The sequence below is a fragment of the Anabas testudineus genome, chromosome 21 (genome assembly GCF_900324465.2).
Source record: "Anabas testudineus chromosome 21, fAnaTes1.2, whole genome shotgun sequence".
NCBI classification, from domain to species: Eukaryota; Metazoa; Chordata; class Actinopteri; order Anabantiformes; family Anabantidae; genus Anabas; species Anabas testudineus.
Window position 1 is genome coordinate 245,417 of NC_046629.1, and position 20,525 is coordinate 265,941.

Sequence of the window (20,525 nt, forward strand, 5' to 3'; positions counted from 1 at the left end):
ATTAGAGCTCAGATCAGGAAGTTCTAACGTCTTTAGTAGCGTTACTATGCTGTAGAAATACTGTTACAGGAAAAAGATCTGTATTCAAATAATATAGTTAGTAGATGTGCTAAAAGTATTTCTTATACATACATACACATAAATATTACTCTTATTAACATTTTGCTGTTCAGCCGGTTTAGGCTACATTAAAATTTAAATACTTTACTGTTTAAAATACAGCAGTATATAATATTCTGTAATATCGTACTGGATATTTGTTTACCAAAAATTGCTATTCAGTTGCAACTGGACTTTAAAGTTCTTAAAGATATTTCACCTTCGATCCAGATGTTTCATCAGTTCTGTATGTTTGTAGTATTGTACAGTACCTGTATAGAAATGCAGGTCTGTAATCTCATATGAACATTAAATATTTTATCAGAGCATAGAATAATTACTAACCACAACTGTAACATCATTGTAGAAGGAGTAAAACTATAAAGTCACATTAAATTAAAATACTCAAGTAAAAGTAACTTGAATTTGTTCTTGATTTTTACCTTAAAATAACTACAATAACTACCGCACCCTGGCACAACAACATTTAGCTCAGACATTTATTGAGAACAGTCTCTGGATTTTCACAATGTGTTTAATCAGAATGTTCATGTGTGATTCAGCTTTAGCTTCAGTCGGACTTTGAGGAGAAGACACTGTGTGTGTGTGTGTGTGTGTGTGTGTGTGTGTGTGTGTGTGTGTGTGTGTGTGTGTGTGTGTGTGTGTTGCTGTACGTACAGTGTGTGCAGGATCAGTGCAGAGCTGCAGGATGACTCTTCTCTCCCTCCAGTGTTTCTCAGCTCATTTTCACATGTTAATGTGTCGGATCCAGAGCAAACTCACACAGTGTAAGTAAGTGATTATATGCATGGCCGACAATCCCTCCACCCGCCCGCGGTCCTCCTACCGAACTTTGAGCCCGCCTCTTTGAAAATATAAAATGCTCACAGAAACAGAGCAGGGGGTGGAAGGGTGAGGAGGGGAGGAGGGAGGAATAAACAGAACGGGCCCAGAGCTAAACCGTTTCTTCTTCTGGTCTTCTGTTTGAGCTCCTACTGGTGGCTCTGATTCAGCTTCACTAACAAACTGAGAATCTGATGGACATCAGGTTTCTATGTATTAGTCAGTGCACACATCTGTAGTGCAGCATGTATCAGCCATAAGCTGTTTCTAGTGGGCTGGGTTCAGATCTGAAAATGACTTTCATCGTCGATCACAGTAAGTCGCAATTCAGCATGAAAACTGTCCTGACTTTTCTTGATCTGTTAAAACACAGTTTTACAGTGTCAATCTGAAGTCTTAAATTGCATTCAGAGCGCTCTAAAACTGGACCTCCTGGTGTAAATCAAAACCAGATTGGCTTAATTAAAAAGAGTTGAGAAGCAGAGCAGCTGGGCACAGACTTTGCACAAAAGGTTCGAGTCCAATTAAACACTTCAAGTTAAACTGCATATCCCAATCACTATTCCTCATAGGAAATATTTGAATACTTGCTAACTTGTTTACATCATCTGTCTCCAGTTTCTACTTTTCTTGTTTTTCTGTCACTGTATATCTGAGAAAATGCTCCCAGCTCAAATCCAGTTTGAGAGTGCAGATGAATTAATCCTGTGACGTTACACTGAGGTGAATTCCTGCCAACCCAAATCGAAAAGTGTCTTTTGTGGGGGGCATCTGGTGTGTCTGAATGTGCTGAGCCCTCTTTGGCATGTTCTTTGTCCTCTTTGTAGTTGGTGTGTTTGCAGTATCCATCTATCAATTGGCATTTGAGTGGTGGACTGTAATTTAATAGTGATTGACCCGAGGCAGCAGAAACCTGCAGAGGGCCACAAAGACATCACATCCATCACAGCCCAGCAGCAGGATGCTGACTTCTCTCTGAGTATTGTTGGAATGAAATCAGATCAATGTGGACACCACATGATCAGCAGGTGCCTGATTCTGGAGAACCCAGCGGCTTTTCTTCTCTGTTGAGACCGGTCTGTTTTGGTCTTTGTGCATTCCATTTTGTTTTTGTTTGTCTGTACAATATGACAGAATTCTCCATCAGTCTAATTGGAACTAGACCACATTCTAGGTCTAGGTTGGGTTCTGTTCTGTTGCTGCATGGTTTTAGTCAAGGAAGTGGTGAAAGAAAAACTTAATTTTTGAATTTAGTTTCCTTGGACCCTTTGTACTCGCCCTAAATATTCTGAACTCCTGTTTGGATCTGGTGCACCGAAGAAACCAGACCCAGTTCCTTTTGGAAGGAAACTCTGTCTACTGTATGTCTTTTGTCACATTTTAAAAGGTCTGTTTGAAGGTATCCTGGTTTTAAGGTCCAAGTTAGAATCAAGTTTAGATTTGAATTAAGGTAAGGATAATGGTTGACTTTTTTCCACTAGGGAGGTTCTGTAGTTTAATCTTAGACAGTTAGCTGCGATGGTTAAAAGCAGGAAGTGAAACACGTAGGGTCCGAGAGATCAGGTACCTGTGTCAAAGGTTATGTTGTGATGGGATAAATTCTATTGGTTGGTTCAACACCTTTGTTAAAATGAGAAATTAAGTGGTTTCTGTTCTGGTTTAAAAAAATCATAATAAAAAAAAATCATGGCAAATACTGTCTACATTTTAATTGATAAATGTTTGATTCTGTTTGTCAGGTTTGGCTGGTTCAGTTTAAACCGGGCAGAAGTCTGTTCTGGTATCCCAGTGGGATCAGTCTTTAATCTGTACACAGATCCACTGGACTACATTAGAAGGAAAGAGTACCTCCTGTCATTTCTATGCTGATGACACACCAATGTTCGACCTGTGTGGTGCCTTCTACCTGCTGACACTGGCAGAGAGACAAACCTGCTGTGGTCTTTTCCTCCATGCTGACATGAAGTCGACTCAAACGCCGAAGAAGAAATTCCACAGGGGGGTAAGGAGCTGTGTCCTCACAAGTACAGAGGGACCACCGTGTGTGGGCGGTATTAAGAACAAATCACCGGCGCTGGTTTGATCTTTAATTTGTTCTCTTCATCAAGTGACTTCAAACACACATATGGAGCCAATTGTGGTCATCTCACGAACCAACGAGACCAGAGTCCCCGGCAAACCTCGACATCCAGCCCCCGCCGCACTGTAGTCTTCAGCATTAGGGTGGAGGTCAGAGCAGAAAGAAGGTGGTGGGCAGCTGTTCTCATCTGTGCAGATTAAACATGTGAGGGTGTGATTAGGAGAGGAGCTTCCTGCTTCATCAGCTGCCTCTAATCAAACTGCAGATTTTCCACACCAGGTCCTCTAGGGATTCACAGCGACACATGGTGACTGAAGGTTAAACCTCAGTCCAGCAGCCTGTCCAGGTCCTAAACCCACAGATGGTCACACGTTAACCACTGGGTGACTTGGATGAAGTGCAAAATTGCTCTTTACGCCTCTGGCCTTTCTCACCCTGTTCCCACAAAATAGCTCTCACTCCACCTGTTGTATCCCAGAATGCATTTCACTTCAACCAGCTGTGTCCTTATTTTTGTGATTTAGAGCTGTGTTGGTGTGATCTTGGTGTAATCTTTCTTTAATGTGTACAAAGTCAAAACATGATAGGTACACTTTCTTACTGTGAAAAGTGAAAAGTCAAACTGTCAAACATTAACGGCTGTGTTGAGATAATGTTACATCGCAGTACTCTTTGTTCCGTCCTGTCGTTGCTGGTAACAGATCAGGCAGGTTTCACATTTATTGTTTTGGGGTTTTACAGCCCAGCAGCAGATGCTGCAGCTTCTCTAGACCGAAAATAATCCGATCGCTCCCGATGTCGCAGTTTTGCCTCCATATGATTGTTACATAACTTCATGTTGTTCCCCAAAACCAGCAGAGAGAGACACCAGGAAAACCGTTTAACTGTCAGCTGTATCAGGACAGGTCAGGATCCTCCTCAGGCCTTGTCTCGTAATGACTGTAATGTGGATCTTAATGTGCCATAATGACCTGCTGAGAATCCCCCAGTCCATGGGACCCTCCGCCCCCCTCAGAGGCTCTGATCCACAGCTCTGTGCTAACGAGATGGGTTTTGAAGTGACAGAAACCTTCGAGCTGTAAAAACCCTTCATAACCGGGGTGAGACCAGGACAGTTCCAGGCCTCAGGCCCCAGGGCTGGATCTTCATTCTTAGCTCAGCTTCCTTTACTCTGTAAACTGTTTTAAACAGGGTCAGAAAAACTAGATACCAGAAATGATTAAAACACATCCCTGTGAGTGGTTTGGACTCACAGCCCTCGGTCAACAAACGCTCAGGTCAACTCAAGTTGATATCTGTTCCCCAACATCACAAACTTAAACTTAGTAGGTTTTAAATTCTGTACAACACACATCCTCATGTGGAAATAATCTGAGTCACATGCACTGTCTTCTCCTGTTTGATTGGAAACGTCAGTGGTCTGCTAGTTTCAGCTTCAGTAGGAACCAGACAGTTGTGGAGGCACTGTGTTAAAGCACCGGTTGAGTTTTTGAGACAACAATGCTCACATGGTACAGTAAATGTGTGCTGAAAGTGCTTAGACCAGTTTGATCTAATTGGTGTACTCTGTGATCCTGCAGCTTCTAGAGAAGCCTGAAAGCACCTTAAACATTAAAATGAACAGACAAGGTTTAGTTTATTATTTGAATGTTGCTATTTCTGTAATGTGACATTAACCTCTTAACAGCTGGTGGTTTGTTTATCTACCTGATGTGAGCACGTCCAGGTTTGACGACAGCATTGAAGACAGTGAATCTGAAGCTGTTGTGCCACGTGTAAGGAAACACGAGCCCTGGAGTTACATAGGAAGGCAGGTCAATACAAAACCACCTTTAAAACCCTCCAGAATCGAACAGCTTTTTAGCTGTGTAATGTTGAGGTAATGGAGGTAACGTTGTTCTGTATGTAGAAAAGACTTTTATTTCCCAGGTTGTCCTCGTGTAAGCCGTCTCTGCAGCTACAGACTCTTGTGATTATGGCCAATAAAGTAAATGAGCAGAATGATTTTTGACCTTCATCTTTTCATCTTTAATCAGACTCATAGAGGTGAGGTCATCACACAGATTACTGTTGATTTATCAATAAGATAATTGCCCCCCACCCCATCTGTGGACACACTCGTGTTTTTATTGCCTCCAGTCAAACATCTAATTTCTAAAATGGATTATTGAATCAAGTTTTCCCAGAGGCCTCGGAGCAAAGCCATCGCTCACACTGAACCACAGTCTGTTTGTGTTACATAACGTGTCCGTCCAACTTTCCACTTGGAGGCTTTTAGAAAACAGTTAATATCTTCAGTATCTGCATGTCTTGTCCCTGCAGCTTAATGTCTCATTGTCTGAATTAGTTTTTTTGTCTTCATGTGTTAAATGTAATAAAAACATTTGTACTTGTAAATATCTACATGTCTACATTTTAAGTGTCTAGGTCTAGGTCTTCATCCCTTTGTTGTCTTCTGTCTTTGTGTTCTTTAATCTTCAGATGTCTTTGTGTCTAAACAGTTACTACTACTTTTCTAAATGTATGTTGAGAAGACTGGAGCAGCATCGTTTCTCTTTGCACCAGCACATGGTTCCTTGTTGGTTTTTGGCTTGCTAGTTGGAAGGAACCTTGAGCAAACTACGTTTTATTCCACCTCCTTCCAGAGCTCAACAATAATAAATTAACCAACATAGTTTTAAAGACCAGAAGAGTGCTGGTCATACTGAATGACGTTCGGCCTTTTCCTTATCTTTCTCAACGAGCTGATTTAAAACAACGTTTGGTCTGTGAGCTCTTTGATCTTCACATTAACAGTCCAGCAGGTTGTACGACAGATCGCTGACACGTTCACACTGACACTTTTTTAAAACAAGTGTGATTTCTGTGAATAACCAAACCTGCTGGTCCTTGTTTTTAAAAGTAAATGTTAATTTGATTAAATGTGTTGAAGATCTTTTAGGACCGGAAGCTGAGGACCTGGACTCGGCTTCCTGGACTTAGACAATTATCGATGGCTTGGGTGTTGAACTTTTTACTTGTTGGTGATGACCTCATGTAGGTTTTTTCATTATTTTAAATTGATGCTTGAAACGTTTTATACTCTGACCTAACTCTGGGCTTGTTTGACTGAACTTGGGTGTTGGCATTGATTTGGGACTTGTTTGGAGACTTTTGTTAATTATTGACCAGCTCAAACCTTTGCTGAATAATGACTTCAAATGAGTCAAAGTTTAGCACTGACAGTGTCATGTCCCCTTTCATAGGAAACTGCTGTGATGTATATCAGAGACCACTGACTAATGTACAGTTTATACTCTGGTGTTGTTGTTCTGTGGATATGTATTGATTAGTGGTAATGAGGTGTTCAGGGACAATCAGGCAGTCAAATACTTCTGTTGTTTTCACATATACAAATACAGTAACAAATTATTCTGCGTGTTCTTTTTTTAGGCTTCTGCCCAAACACAAACTGGACTGCAGGTGGGTCAAGATCAGCCCTGATCATCAACACACTTTAAGGTAATACATGGAGCTTTACTTTCTGTATATGACCTTTTTATGAAATTAGCAAGCTATGTATGGTGAAATCTGCCATTTCCCTGAAATCAAATCAGAGGAGAAGCCCATTTTATTCACGTTCACTGTTTCAACCTTTAATGTTAATGTGAGTCCAGACTTAGTGACACTAATCTAAGTTGTCATAACCCTGACAGTTCTGAGGAGTTTTCATCAGAAGAGCAGGGTTCACGTCAGTCTACATCTAAAACCAGAACTGACCAGAAACTTGTTCCTAAGGGGGACTCTGAAGACCACATGAAACCTCTGCATATTGTCTGGCCTCACAGGTGGTAGGTAACAAGTATGTTGTCAGGACACAGAATGTCACTTGATGAGACAAAGCTGAAGAATGAAGATGTTACTATCAGCTCACAGTTAAAAAGTTAAAATAATAGATGTCTGTAGATTAGTTGTTAAATATGAAGTAAGACAGAAGAATATTAGTAAAATTACACAGTTGAAAATAATGATCTAGAAAAATGAATGTGTAATAATTGAACAGAAAAATGACAAAATAATATACATAATAAAAAATATGAATTAAAGAAAAGACGAGAAGAATCGGAAACACAAAATATTAGCTATTAGCAGACTAGATAACGCCTAGCCTAATCTGTTGTGCTTTTGTGTCTTTCAGTGTAAAACTCTGTAAATTGCTCTTATTGTGATGTTTCTGAGAGTTTCTGTGTCGGATGGTAAATGGGGGCTCAGGTTGTTCATGAACATGTTTTAAATCAGATTACGGGAGAGAAAGCCGAAAGTCCTCTGTGATTTTCACCTTTTCTCTTGTATCACTAACAAAAGCAGCGGTCGTGTAATCTGCTCTGAACTGAGCAAAACACTGACAGATTATTGTAGTGACGGGCCGGACGCTTTTATTCTGGTAGAAACCAGGATTTCCACTGAGAGGTTCTGTTAATCTCTCTGATTGAAGCTTCATCTGTTTTTCTGTTTAATCTGCGAGTGGCCTGGATCCTCAGATCACAGCTCCGTCTTATTGCTGCTGCTTTCCAGGGGAGGGGAGGGGGGAACAGCTGTTTCAGGTGAAGAAGCTGCAGCACCGGCGCTCCATCCTGTTGGGGTGGGGGGTTAAATCTGTGTGAGAGCTTTATGCTGATCAGGGTCAGTGTTTACCTCCAGAGGATTGGGGCCCAGAGTCTGATTGAAAGAGGAAAAAAAAAAAACAGTAAATAGCAGGTGGTGGAAACGCAACACAGCGACGACAGTTTAATACACGGTTGACTGGATTCACTGTCCTTCAGTCAGGAAGCAAAGATGGACAACAACATCAAACCGGCAGGCTGCTGTAAATGACTGAAAAGACAGAGAAACTCTGCTCATGAATAACTAATGCTGCTGATACTAAGAAAATGACAGATTTATTATCACTGTCAGAGAACAAACGTTCCAGATCTTTTATTATTTATTTACCACACATGTACAGTATTGTTCAAAATAATAGCAGTACAATGTGACAATGCAGTGTGGTGTTCAATCAGGGAGGTCATTCATTTTGTGAAAAAACAGGTGTGAATCAGGTGGCCCCTATTTAAGGAAGAAGCCAGCACTTGTTGAACATGCATTTGAAAGCCTGAGGGAAATGGGTCGTTCAAGACATTTTTCAGAAAAACAGCGTACTTTGATTAAAAAGTTGATTGGAGAGGGGAAATCTTATAAAGACATGCAAAAAATGATAGGCTGTTCAGCTAAAATGATCTCCAATGCCTTAAAATGGAGCACAAAACCAGAGAGACGTGGAAGAAAACGAAAGACAACCATCAGAACAGTCAGTCCCTCTGTTAAAAAAAAGGCATGAAGTGCAGAAGAGGTTCCAATTTGCCAAAGAACACATCAACTCACCTAAAGAGAAATGGAGAAACATTTTGTGGACTGATGAGAGTAAAACTGTTCTTTTTGTGTCCAATGGCCACAGACAGTTTGTGAGACGACCCCCAAACTCTGAATTGAAGCCACAGTACACAGTGAAGACAGTGAAGCATGGTGGTACAAGCATCATGATATGGGCCTGTTTCTCCTACTGTGGTGTTGGGCCTATTTATCACATACCAGATATCATGGATCAGTTTGCATATGTCAAATTCTTGAAGAGATCATGTTGCCTTATGCTCAAGAGGACATGCACTTGAAATGGTTGTTTCAACAAGACAGTGACCCCAAGCACACTAGTAAACGAGCAAGTCTTGGTTCCAAACCAACAAAATTAATGTTACTGAGTAGCCAGCCCAATCCCCGGACCTTAATCTAATCGAGAACTTGTGGTGTGATATCGAAAAGGCTGTTTCTGAAGCAAAACCAAGAAATGTAAATGAATTGTGGAATGTTGTTAAAGAATCATGGAGTGGAATAACAGCTGAAAGGTGCCACTGGTTGGTCGACACAGATGTGAAGTAGTTAGAAAAAACTGTGGTTATACAACTAAATATTAGTTTAGTGATTCACAGGATTGTTAAATCCTAGAAACAAAAACCTTTGTACAAAATAGTTTGAGTTTGTACAGTCAACGGCAGACACTGCTATTTTTTTTAACACTTTCAACTAATTGCCCAGTTTCACAGCCTTAAGAGCTGCATGTCATGAATAGTGGGTCTGGTTTGTTTTCTGAGAATCTACTGCACCTACTGGTAACTTGTTTGACATGTAGCAATAAAAAATAGACTAAAAACCTGGATTATTCTGGTTAGTCACATTGTACTGCTATTATTTTGAACAATACTCTTTCTGGGAGTCTGTTTTAACCACCACCATCATTGTCCCAGGTCCAGACCAACCGGTCTCCTGGAAAAAGACTGTTCAGCTGTAGCGACCAGTTTATAGACTCTGATTGTTCTGGTCACGATCAACAGTTATTCTGTCTCAACATTTCCGTTTCCTGCTGAGACTCTGTAGCTCCACCGTCACCTCTCTGCTGCTTCATGTGTACATACAGTTTTTGTGGAGGAGTCGACATTAGAATGGGTTTTATTTTTTGTGATTTTATTGTAACGTGTCTCCTTTGTCTCTGTAGTGATGAGCCCTGGTTCACTTTGTGGTTTCAGCCTCACATTGTGAAGCTCAGTAAATAATATTTGAATTTTAAAATGCACCTCTTGGGTTCAACATGAAGCAGAATATTTAATCACTCGTCTGTAAATGAGACCATCACAGTTTCTTCTCTTGCCTCATCATGCATATGAATGAGCTCTGCTCTGCACTGAGCATGCTCACTGTGCCACACTTCATCTGATCTTTAGGAGGAGGATGACGATGAAGGAGCACAGAGAGGGAAGGAGGCTGGGAGGTGTTGGGGTTTAACTATGTAAATCTTTAAAAAACTGAAGATGAATATAAAATAAGACATAAAACAACTACAGAAAATACAAAATAAAAGACAAAGCAGAAAATCGCAATAAATATTGACCAGTAAAAGCAGTGTTCCCATTGTTTTTATCCTGCATTTGTTTCCCTTGAGTCATTCGTTTTACTGCTGTCTGCAGTAAAACCTGGACCGTTTTACTGACGAAAACCCAAAAACATGAAGATTCTGAATGAAGTTATGCAGCCTCTGATGAGATTCTTTCTCCTGTATTGAGGCATCTGATTGGATGGCAGCAAGCCCAAACATCCACCCAGAACAAAGAACCAGATTCTCATTTCCACTTCAGGGAGTCGCTGAACCAGAACCAAGAGGTTCCCAAATCCTGAACCCTATGGACAAAGGTTGCAATGTGTATGTAATATGAATAAACCTGTTACAGGTTTGCTTCAGCGATCTGGTAGAAACAGACCTGAATACACGAAGACATGAAGGAAACAATCTATATCAGATGTGGCTCATGGATCTAGCAGCAGAATGTGAGTAGAACAGAGACCGTGTTCTATGGGCTGAACAAACCCATCAGGACCTAAGCTGGAAACAAACACCTGTTCGACCAATCACAGGCTCAGGTGTCACTGGGCAGAAAGGAAAACTGAACCCCAGGCTGCTCCTTGTCCACGGGGGTGTGAGCGTGGACACAGAATTGTGAAGTGCTGAGTGGGCTGAGTCCATTTACACGTTTGCTCCTGGAACCCGGAGGACCATGGAAACCCACACAGGTTTAAGCCCATGACCACCCTTGGCCTCCACACTGTCCTGAATCAGCTCCTCTCGGAAACCGAACATCTAACGACAAATGTGCTCAGTTTTTTCTCACTGATTCTGTGAAGAACAGTGAAAACAAGGTTGGATTCAGTGTCTTCTCTTATCTGATTAACAGGTCAATACTTTACTCCAAAAAGGCAACAGTTATTCAATTAACAGATTAGTTGCTGATGAATTTTCTGTTGATCACCTAACATATTTTTTTTGAGTTGCAGCTCAGTGTTCAGAGCTTCATTTTGTTTTGTTATTGTATTAGTATCCATCTAATTTTAACTGTCCCCACTTTGTAATTAACTGTCATGATTCCTCTGAAAAGGGGGAGGACGGGAGCAGCGTTATTTCTCTCTCATTCAGTCTTTGTCCTCGTCCGTATCAGCATGGGTGGGACAGAGGGATTGGCTGCTCACAGAAGGAGTTAAAAAGATTTTGGGGAAATGAGGGAATTATCTTTGTGTCCAGAGGGAAACGAGAGACTGAGAGCTGAAAATGAGAAGAAATAATCTGCTCACTAATACCTCACCTTAGGAAATCCACAGAGGTGCTTCTCGCTGTTGACTCTGCTGTTTGACCTTCACGCTCTGCACGAGTTTCTGTTCCAGTAAAGCAGCTTTCATTAACAATAGGACTAATGTGGTGACTTGTGTGGGTCTTTGTTTTATCAGACCACCAACAACTCAAAATCAAAATAAACACATTGGCTTTTATTTTATTTTAATGACAAAATTTACAGACTGACTTACCAGAAATCAAACAATGAAAGAAAAGACAATAAAGGAAACCATTAAATACCAAACTCTGATGCTTAAAAATGTGATTTAGATTCAAATTTTAACCTAAAACTTTAAAGAAAGCCTATGAATATAAAAATACCTTTGGATAAGCATGAAAAGCATCAGGTTTATGTCTGGTTTCTACTTGACTTAAATTCAACTAATTTATTATAGTTTCGTAGAAGTTTTATTAACGCTTTTTATTTTGTCTCATTTTCTGTCTACGAAAATTTAGTCAAATAATAAAATGCATTAATTTTATTCAAATATTCAGAAGTGTGTAGTTATGTTCTCTAAAAATGTACACAAAAAAAATTGGTCAAATATTTGTTTTCCTAAAAATGTTTTACCAAAATTGTCAGAATTTTTCTCAATAAAATGTGCGTGGAGAGGCCTGAAGACCACCTCGGGCCTTGGACAGAGCTCTGTCAGACCGACAGCTGGAGAAGATCAGTGCTGTGCTGATTCGCTCTGTGAGGTGATCAGTTCAACCTGACACATTTTCAACCTGAGCCTCAGTCTGTAAAATGTCCCTGTCCTGTGGATAATGTCCTGTGTGGTTCCTGTTCCTATAGCTGCACATGCTAAGGAGCCAAACCAATATACAGTGGCAAGAATAAGGATGTGAACCCTTTGGGATTATGTGGAGTTTTGCATTAATTGGTCATAAAATGTGCTCCGATCTTCATCTAAGTCACAACAATACTGCTGAAAATAAAAGCACACAAACATTATATGTTTTCATGTTTTTATTGAACATGACATGTAAACATTCACAGTGCAGGGTGGAAAAAGTATGTGAACCTTTGGACTTAATAACTAGTTGACCCTTCTTTGGCAGCAATAACCTCAACCAAATATTTCCTGTAGTTGCAGATCAGACCTGCATAACGATCTGGAGTCATTTTGGACCACTCCTCTTCACAAAACTGTTTCAGTGTATTAATATTCTTGGGATGTCTGGTGTGAATGGCTCTCTTAAGGTCATGCCACAGCATTTCAATCGGGTTGAGGTCAGGACTCTGGCTGGGCCACTCCAGAAGTTGTATTTTGTTCTGTTGAAGCTATTCTTTTGTTGAATTACTTGTATGCTTTGGATCATTGTCCTGTTGGATCACCCATCCTCTGTGGAGCTTCAGTTGGTGGACAGATGGTCTTACGTTTTCCTGCAAAATGTCTTGATAAACTCTGGAATTCATTTTTCCATCAATGACAACAATCCGTCCAGGCCCTGAGGCAACAAACCATGATGCTCCGCCATGTTTTACAGTGGGGATGAGGTTTTGATGTTGGTGTGCTGTGCCTTTTCTTCTCCACACATAGTGTTGTGTGTTTTTTCCAAACAACAAAATTTTGGTTTCATCTGTCCACAGAATATTTTGCCAGTAGTGCTGTGGAACATCCAGGTGCTCTTTGGATGCAAACTTCAAACGTGCTGCGATATTTTTTTTGGATAGCAATGGCTTCCTCCGTGGTGTCCTCCCATGTACTCCATTCTTGTTTGATGTTTTCCTTATTGTAGACGTGTCAACAAAAATGTTAGCATGTGCCAGAGATTTCTGTAAGTCTTTAGCTGACACTCTAGGATTCTTCTTTACCTCATTCAGCATTCTGCGCTGTGCTCTTGCAGTCATCTTTACAGGACGACCACGCCTAGAGAGAGTAGCAACAGTGCTGCAACAGTAAACCCAAAACTGATGTGTGTTTTTAAAGGGCAACACATCCAATATCATCACACTGATTGGACTCGAGGTTGGTTCACTCCTGGCTCCAATTAGCTCTTGGAGAAGTAATTAGGCTAGGGGTTCACATACTTTTTCCACCCTGCACTGTGAATGTTTACATGTTATGTTCAATAAAAAAATGAAAACATATAATGTTTGTGTACTATTATTTTCAGCAGACTGTGTTTTTGTACTGTTGAGAGTTAGATGAAGATCGGAGCACATTTTATGACCAATTAATGCAAAACTCCACGTAATCCCAAAGGGGTCACACACTTTTTCTTGCCACTGTAGACCTGTAGCCTTGACCTCCCACCTAATGAAAATCGTGGAGAGGCTCATCCCCAAACACCTCTGCTTCGAAATGAGCGCATCAATAGACCTGCTGCCTACATGCCGAACATTCAGGTGGATGATGCCATCATCTACCTGCTGCACTGGGCAGTGACTCACCTGGAGACAGCTGAAACTGCTGTTAGGGTCATGTTTTTTACTTTTCAAGTGGCTTCAAGACCATTCAGCCGGCAATGCTGCGAGGAAAGCTGTAAGGAGCAGGAGTAGATAGACAATCTACTCCTGGAGTACCTCACCAACAGGCCACAGTACGTGAGGCTAAGTAACTGTGTCTGTAGTGTTAGCTTGCAGCACTTTCCACTCACCCCAACTGGTCAAGGCAGATGGCCGCCCACCCTGAGCGTGGTTCTGCTGGAGGTTTCTTCCTCTAAAGTTTTTCCTCTTCACTGTCTCCTGGTGCTGCTCAGTGGAGTTGTTGGGTTTTCTATATAATTCTTTAAACAGTTTATACAAGGTTTAAGACATTACAGTTTTGTAAGGTCTTGAACCTTAAACACTGTAAAGTTCCTTGAGATGACTTCTATTGTGATTTGGCGCTATACAAATAAAATTGAATTGTCGCTGCTGCAGCGTCTATGGGTTCATGAGAATCACTGAGAAACTTTTTTTTTTTTTAAGGGAACATGATAAAAACCCGGAGCTGTTCTTCTCCACTCTGCTGAAACTGAAGGATAAACAACTCCACTTCCACGTGTCCGTCCTCGGAGAGACGTTCACCGATGTACCAGGTATAGCACACACAGTTATTATTTTACCCAGATCACATTAATAACTTTACATTAAAAACTGCGAATCAAATTCAGGAGGAAAACTTCTGATTTAATCTAGACTAACTGGAGGAGGAGATGCTTATGTTATCACTGACCTAGAGCAGCATAAGAACATTTTTATATGATTAAATAAAATGTACAATAAAAAAATTCCCAGTTGGGAACCACTGGTCTGCATTTACCTGGTGTCTGTGAGTCTGAAGATGTAATGTCTGAGTTTCTGGGGCAGTTTCTTCACCACACTTATTGTTAGTTTGACTTTTCTCTGACCTTTAAGACTCCTCACATCTCTGTAGTTTTTTTTCAGGCAGGAAGTAGACGATGAGTTGGAGTTTCTAATTGATAAAACACACCGTGTATCATCAGCTGATGATGCTGTAATGAGTGTGTGTGTGTTTTAGTGTAATGAACACATTCTAGAACACACTCTCAGTTATTGAGACGTAAAGTTTTACTGCAGCATAAACACATTGACCATAAATCCAGCTTCATATTCTCTGATTAGCTTTATGAGAGCTGGAAAGCAATCACATTAGGACAATTTTAATCAACTTTGATTTTGTTAATAGGGTCAGAGTATTGATTATTTTCACCCCTCACCTGTTTGTCTTCCTGCTCCTCTCATAAATGTCCCTGCTCATAAACACCAGCCTTTTTAAAAAAGTGTTTTTATCTCATTTCATTTTGTTCCTGCTGAAAAAACTCCTGAACTCTACAATTTGTTAGAAAAGTCACAGTAGGACGAATATCTGTTTTTTGTTTTTTTTTAATATTACACTTTACATCAAATTCAGTGAGTATGCTTTTCTTGGTATAGTATGACGTCTGTCTGTCTCTCCATCTTTGTTCTGCAGAAATCTTCTTGGAGGCCAGACGTCTGCTGGACTCTCACATCCTGAACTGGGGTTTCCAGTCCAATAAAGAGGATTACCTCCGAGTGCTGTGTCAGGCTGATGTGGTTGTCTCCACTGCCAAACACGAATTCTTTGGAGTGGCCATGTGAGTCCGCATCACCTGAGTTACTGTAAAGACACTGATATTCATACTGTAAATAACACATTATCATATTGAGTCCAGGGTCCGATGTCTCTAAAAGGATTTTACTGAATAATTAAACCAAACTCACTGTTTCTGCCCGGTGCGTTGGCTGGTTGCACAAGACTTCCTTCTGGGCATTTGATTATCAACGTAGATGTGAAGAAAACAAGAAAATCTAAAGTGGTCTTTGCTTTTTAATGCTACTTAATCTTGTTGAAGGCTTCAGTGTCTCTGCATTAAAAACACAGGATCCCTCAGATTTAATATGTAATAACTTTATTTAATCAGGTAGTCATTTGTTATTGACATCAGTGTCTTTTAAAGCTGAGTGACCTGATAGAAACCTTCTAGAGTCCTTCACAGTCCTGTAGATGTCGGTTGGCCTGCAGCCCAGACTTCAGTCACCTGCCGACCCTCTGATCTCTGTCTCAGGTGGATTAGAGCTGCAGGGTGAACATCCAATCAGACACTGAGCTCTCTGAACTACAACCAATCAAACGGGTCTGATGTGACGCTCTGATCTTCACCTGTTTCATGTCTGAGGTTGTTTGTAGCTGACAGAGACTCGCTGAGGTTTTCACTGAAGTTTGCACATCAGTTCATCACAGAGTGAACAAAAATAAAACTGGTTTAAATCAATTTCACATGTCACTGTGGACAAACTTATCTGAAATATGTGAAATAGTAAGGTGGCAGTGAAAATATTAAGAAATATTATACATGTATTTAACTAATGTTAAATCTGAGTACATTTAAAATGAGGTATTTTACAAGTAATTTTATATTTACTTGAGCACAATTTCACCACCCTAATAGTACTTGTACTCCTCTGGAACTAGTATTTTGTTCATTAGTTTTCATAGCAACCCCTCAAATTAAAGAGCATTCATCAAGTATCCAGTTACTTAATGACCTGGTACTAAACTTAGCAGGTTTAGCACTAGCATCCACAATGAGGCTAACTGCATACGGTAATGTTTCATGTTGGATGTAATAACAATGTGAGTATTTGATAAAAGTGTGAGTATGATTTGTGTACTCAGCGCAGACCTCTCGCTGTTCCCTCTCTTTGATAATGAGTCAGGAGCTAATTATGGCAGAGAAGAAACACTGTCGTCCCTGAAGTGGGGGTAGTCATGCTTGTTTGTCTTTGATCCAGTATCGAGGGGGACCAGGACCCTCAGCTCCCCACAGAGCTCTGTTGTTCATACAGACTCTGAAGGTTCACACTGAGAATTGTGGACTTTAAATCATTTAATAAGCACATGGAGTTCGGTTGGTGAGGATGACGTTACATTGCGGCTTGTCCTTTGGCTCCTTCGTGTGAGGAGAAGTGCTCAGTATTCACCATTTAAAAAAATCACATGTACTTATTATTTACTGTGGACAATATGAAGAAATGTCACACGCAGAAGATTCTACTATTATGATGTAGATAAAAGAGTTTTAAGTGTTAAGTACAGTAAAATATTAGCACAGAAATACACTATCTACTCACATGTTGAAATATTAACACTAGCTAAACTTTGGTTTGTTAGCATGCTAAAATAAATACAGGCTAATCCTAACATTTATCTCATTAATTCACCATTAGTGTCACCTAGTTATAACGTGAAACAACGTGCCTTTAAGATGGTAATGTTTCCTTACACTGACTGTCCTAAATTATAAGTAATCTTTTCTGACATTACATGCTAATCTGTAATTTTAGTATGCTAATATTAGCATTAAGCTTGTGCTAGTGTTAGCATGATAACTGTCATATCATGAGAAATTTATCGATAATTTAATTTTAAGGCACAAAACTTTGGCTCAGGTGGTAGCGCAGTCATCAAAGAATCCCCGAGTCAGTGGTTCGATTCCCGGTAATAACTCTCACTTTCACAAGAAATGATAAAACTACGTCTAATGTCAGGTTGGAAGCAGTAGAACCACAGAAGAAAAGGAACAGTAGAAACCCCTTCATGTGAGTGTTGATGTCCGTGTGAGTTTCATCCTCGTTAATCAGGTTTAATCAGATTAATTGTTACCCTCGTGCTTTTGCCCCGAAGCTGCAGCAGATAATTAATCAGAGACTAACGTTTGAAAACACTGACTCACATCACAACTAAACTGACCTCAATAATCCACATCACACAGATCCAGGATTGGACCCTCTGAGATTCTGTTTAGAACCAGGTTTTTACAGGTTCAGATCTTTGGTTAGAGTCAGACATGCTGGTTAAATACGAAACGTTCCCATCGTGAAGAGATGCTGAGATTGAAAAGTCATCAATTATTCATCAGTGATCCACAAAATATTTAAACAGGTCAGTAGAGTTTCAGTTCAGTCTGTTCTCACTGCTCCAAAGTCGTGTGTGTGTCACATTAATGATCCTTTAACAGCAGATATTATATGTTTTCATCTGTTGTAAGGTGTCAGTTTTAAATCGGAGGGGATGAACCATATGTTTCTCAGCCACCAGTTCAGTCTAATATTATTATTCACTATTTAACGTGTTCTTTACTGTGTCTTATTTGTCAAAATGACAAATCCAAACATTCAGGCTGGTCCAAACCAATCAGCTGAATACTGGTTCACTGGTTTGTGATGCCATTATCTTATTGAAGATAGAAATGACAGAAAGAAGACACCGCTTTTAGGTTTTCTTCAGTCTGTCTCATGTTTTTGTGGATTCTTTGTGACCTTCAGTCTGGGGGTCTTCCCCAAGTCTGTGTCCATGGTCCTATTGTAAAACTGAAAATGGTAAAACAGAAAATACTCCAGTAAAAAGTTCCTGGACTGAAGTAAAATGTTTTTATCCTTCACAGGTTAGAGGCTGTACACTGTGGCTGTTTCCCTCTGTGTCCCAAGGCGTTAGTGTATCCTGAAATATTCCCAGGTAATAAATCGCACAGGTGAGTCCGAGCTGGCCCATTGTAGTTAAAGTGGACAGGTTCCCATAAACCGTGGGGGTCTTTCAGGTCACATTTGTCCCAGTTCACAGTGAGATGGATATTTACTGGTTACACTGGTTACTGTGGAGCTGTAGTTGTTCTTCTCTGGTGTTTTATTATTGCAGCAGAGTACCTGTACTCCACACCTGAGCAGCTCTTTAAACGTCTTCAGGAACTCTGCCGGAGGCCTGATGTCGCCCGCAGACACATCCTTAAGGTAACCATGTAAAATTTAAATTTACATCAAATAATTTAGTCCAAAATCACTGGATCCTACATTTCCCATAATGCAGCAGGGTCTTGTCTTTTATTTATGGGGGATTACAGAAATGAGGGAATGGTTCTTTTAAAAGTTGAAAAGTTGAAAGTTGAGTCAAATTCAGAAAAGGTACTTTGGCTCAGGTAGAGTAATCGCATCATGTTTCCCAACACACTCAACTTTTACTATAGGCACGTCAGAATTCATTCAATTCAAAAAAAATATTTTGTTCTCCAGGTGGACACCTCGTCTTTCTCCTGGACATCTTTGAAACAACGTTTTGAGACTCTACTGGCAGGCGGAGGTCCCTGAAGGCACCGTAGACCGGGCCACTTAGACCTGGGTCCATTAGAGTTGGAGCTTTGAAGGCGGTCGGAGCGTGTGCCAGGCCGCCGTCATGCACGACTCTACGCCATGTCCCGCAGAAAGTGGCGGTGAGGTCCTGGCCGCGCATCTCCGGGTACCTCAGAGTGTCTGCTGAGCTGGAGACACTGAGTCTGGACCTGTAAATGTCCCCGTCTTCTCCGTCTGGAGAACTTGCTTTTATGCGTGTGGTTTTTGGGGAGGAGGGGGGGTTAACGTGTAAAAGCTTTCATGTTTCCAGAGGCTGTGCCACCTCATATATCCGTCTGGATCCATTTTTATCCTTTGTTGTGTTTCTGCTCTTCACCGCACCGACTGAGCGGCAGCCAGGCACTGGTTTCTGTCTGCAACCCCACCTGAGCTGCCAGGTTTGGGCCTGGAACAAATTATTACAATAAAGTGGATCCACAGATGCTAGTTAGCGCTGAGGCGATGGTACATCACACACTTATTAGTTTATAAACTCCTGAAACTAATGTTTATTGTTATTAATCTTTCACTTGTTTTTAATAAATGTCAATTTTTTACTTAAAATTTCTATTTGAATTTTGGTCTAATCAAATAATGCCTGTAAAATATGGAGGCCCTTTTTCACCGAGAAGAAACTCACGCAACAGTGTCACTAAAAATAATGATGAGGAAACATATTTGTACCAGAAAAAGTCGTTTGCTGGATTAAAAGGGATTTTTAAGGGAAGTTAAAATTAAGATAAGCCGACAAAATATATAATTACATTACAAAATACAAATAGTTACTGCAAGTGATGATAAAAGGTTGTAAAGTTTTAAATCTGATGTTAACAAAGAGATGCAGGTAAGTAAAGAAAAATTTATAGAGATAAAGATTCGAAATATGACAAAATCTATGGGATTAAATCAAAAGTTTTACAGTAAACAAATTAAGACAATTAGTCAAAATGAACCAAAAATAAATATAATAATATAATTTAAAAATGTTTGTAAACAAATCAAGAACTATCTCTGTGGACTGGCTCTGACTGGAGAAATAAAAGAAAACCAAATACATTTTTTGGAAGTTCAGTTGTTTAGTAGTAATGACATAATAATAAACCTCCAGAACAACTGGCTGCTAATAAAGTTTTTACTGCAGAGTCTATAAAAGCAGAAGCATTACAGCATTTAATTGGCCTGTTAATACATGTGTTTACTGTGTAGTGTGTGACACCTTCAGGTTTTTGGCTCGGAACCTGTTTCTGTGTCCAGTGATGGTCGGTCTTGGTTGAAGTGTTGGAGCGTGTCCAGCCTGCTGTCTTTGTGGATCTGTCCTCTCATGCATGGCTGCATTGAGCGTCATATTCTGCCATAATTAAAGTGTCTTATTCTCTGGCCTGAGGTCAGATATGAAGACATGATGGTTTGTTTCTTCGTGTGAAGGCCCGACATGTTTCTGTGTCCTCGATTTGCGAGCTGCTTGACGAGCTAAGACTCAACACTCATAGAAAAAACTTCACAAACTCAGTTAGTGACAGCGAATTAAGTTTAATATATAAGAAAAGCAATCAAACAAGGTTGCAGGTTTTTATTTTTACTCTTAGTCATTTTTTACACTTTTATCCAAAATTACTTACGAGTGATGTACAAGGCAA

General features: G+C 40.2%; 1 protein-coding gene across 3 annotated transcripts in view; it reads left to right on the forward strand.

Annotated features, from left to right (window-relative positions):
• gtdc1 (glycosyltransferase-like domain containing 1) overlaps window positions 1–19,452 on the forward strand; it is a 31,259-nt gene extending 11,807 nt beyond the window's left edge. Inside the window, exons 5-12 of one of the 3 annotated variants that reach the window (XR_003299813.1) lie at window positions 780–887; window positions 6,455–6,523; window positions 6,718–6,852; window positions 14,170–14,279; window positions 15,176–15,320; window positions 18,171–18,257; window positions 18,422–18,513; window positions 18,793–19,452. Coding sequence is in view for 2 of the 3 variants with exons in the window: in XM_026376441.1 (XP_026232226.1) it covers window positions 780–887; window positions 6,455–6,523; window positions 6,718–6,852; window positions 14,170–14,279; window positions 15,176–15,320; window positions 18,171–18,241; window positions 18,422–18,513; window positions 18,793–18,867 (805 nt within the window). In the remaining variant the exon portion in view is untranslated. The remainder of the gene's footprint in view (window positions 1–779; window positions 888–6,454; window positions 6,524–6,717; window positions 6,853–14,169; window positions 14,280–15,175; window positions 15,321–18,170; window positions 18,258–18,421; window positions 18,514–18,792) is intronic. The other 2 variants (XM_026376441.1, XM_026376442.1) reach the window with 2 other exon arrangements.
• The last annotated feature ends 1,073 nt before the right edge of the window (window positions 19,453–20,525 follow it).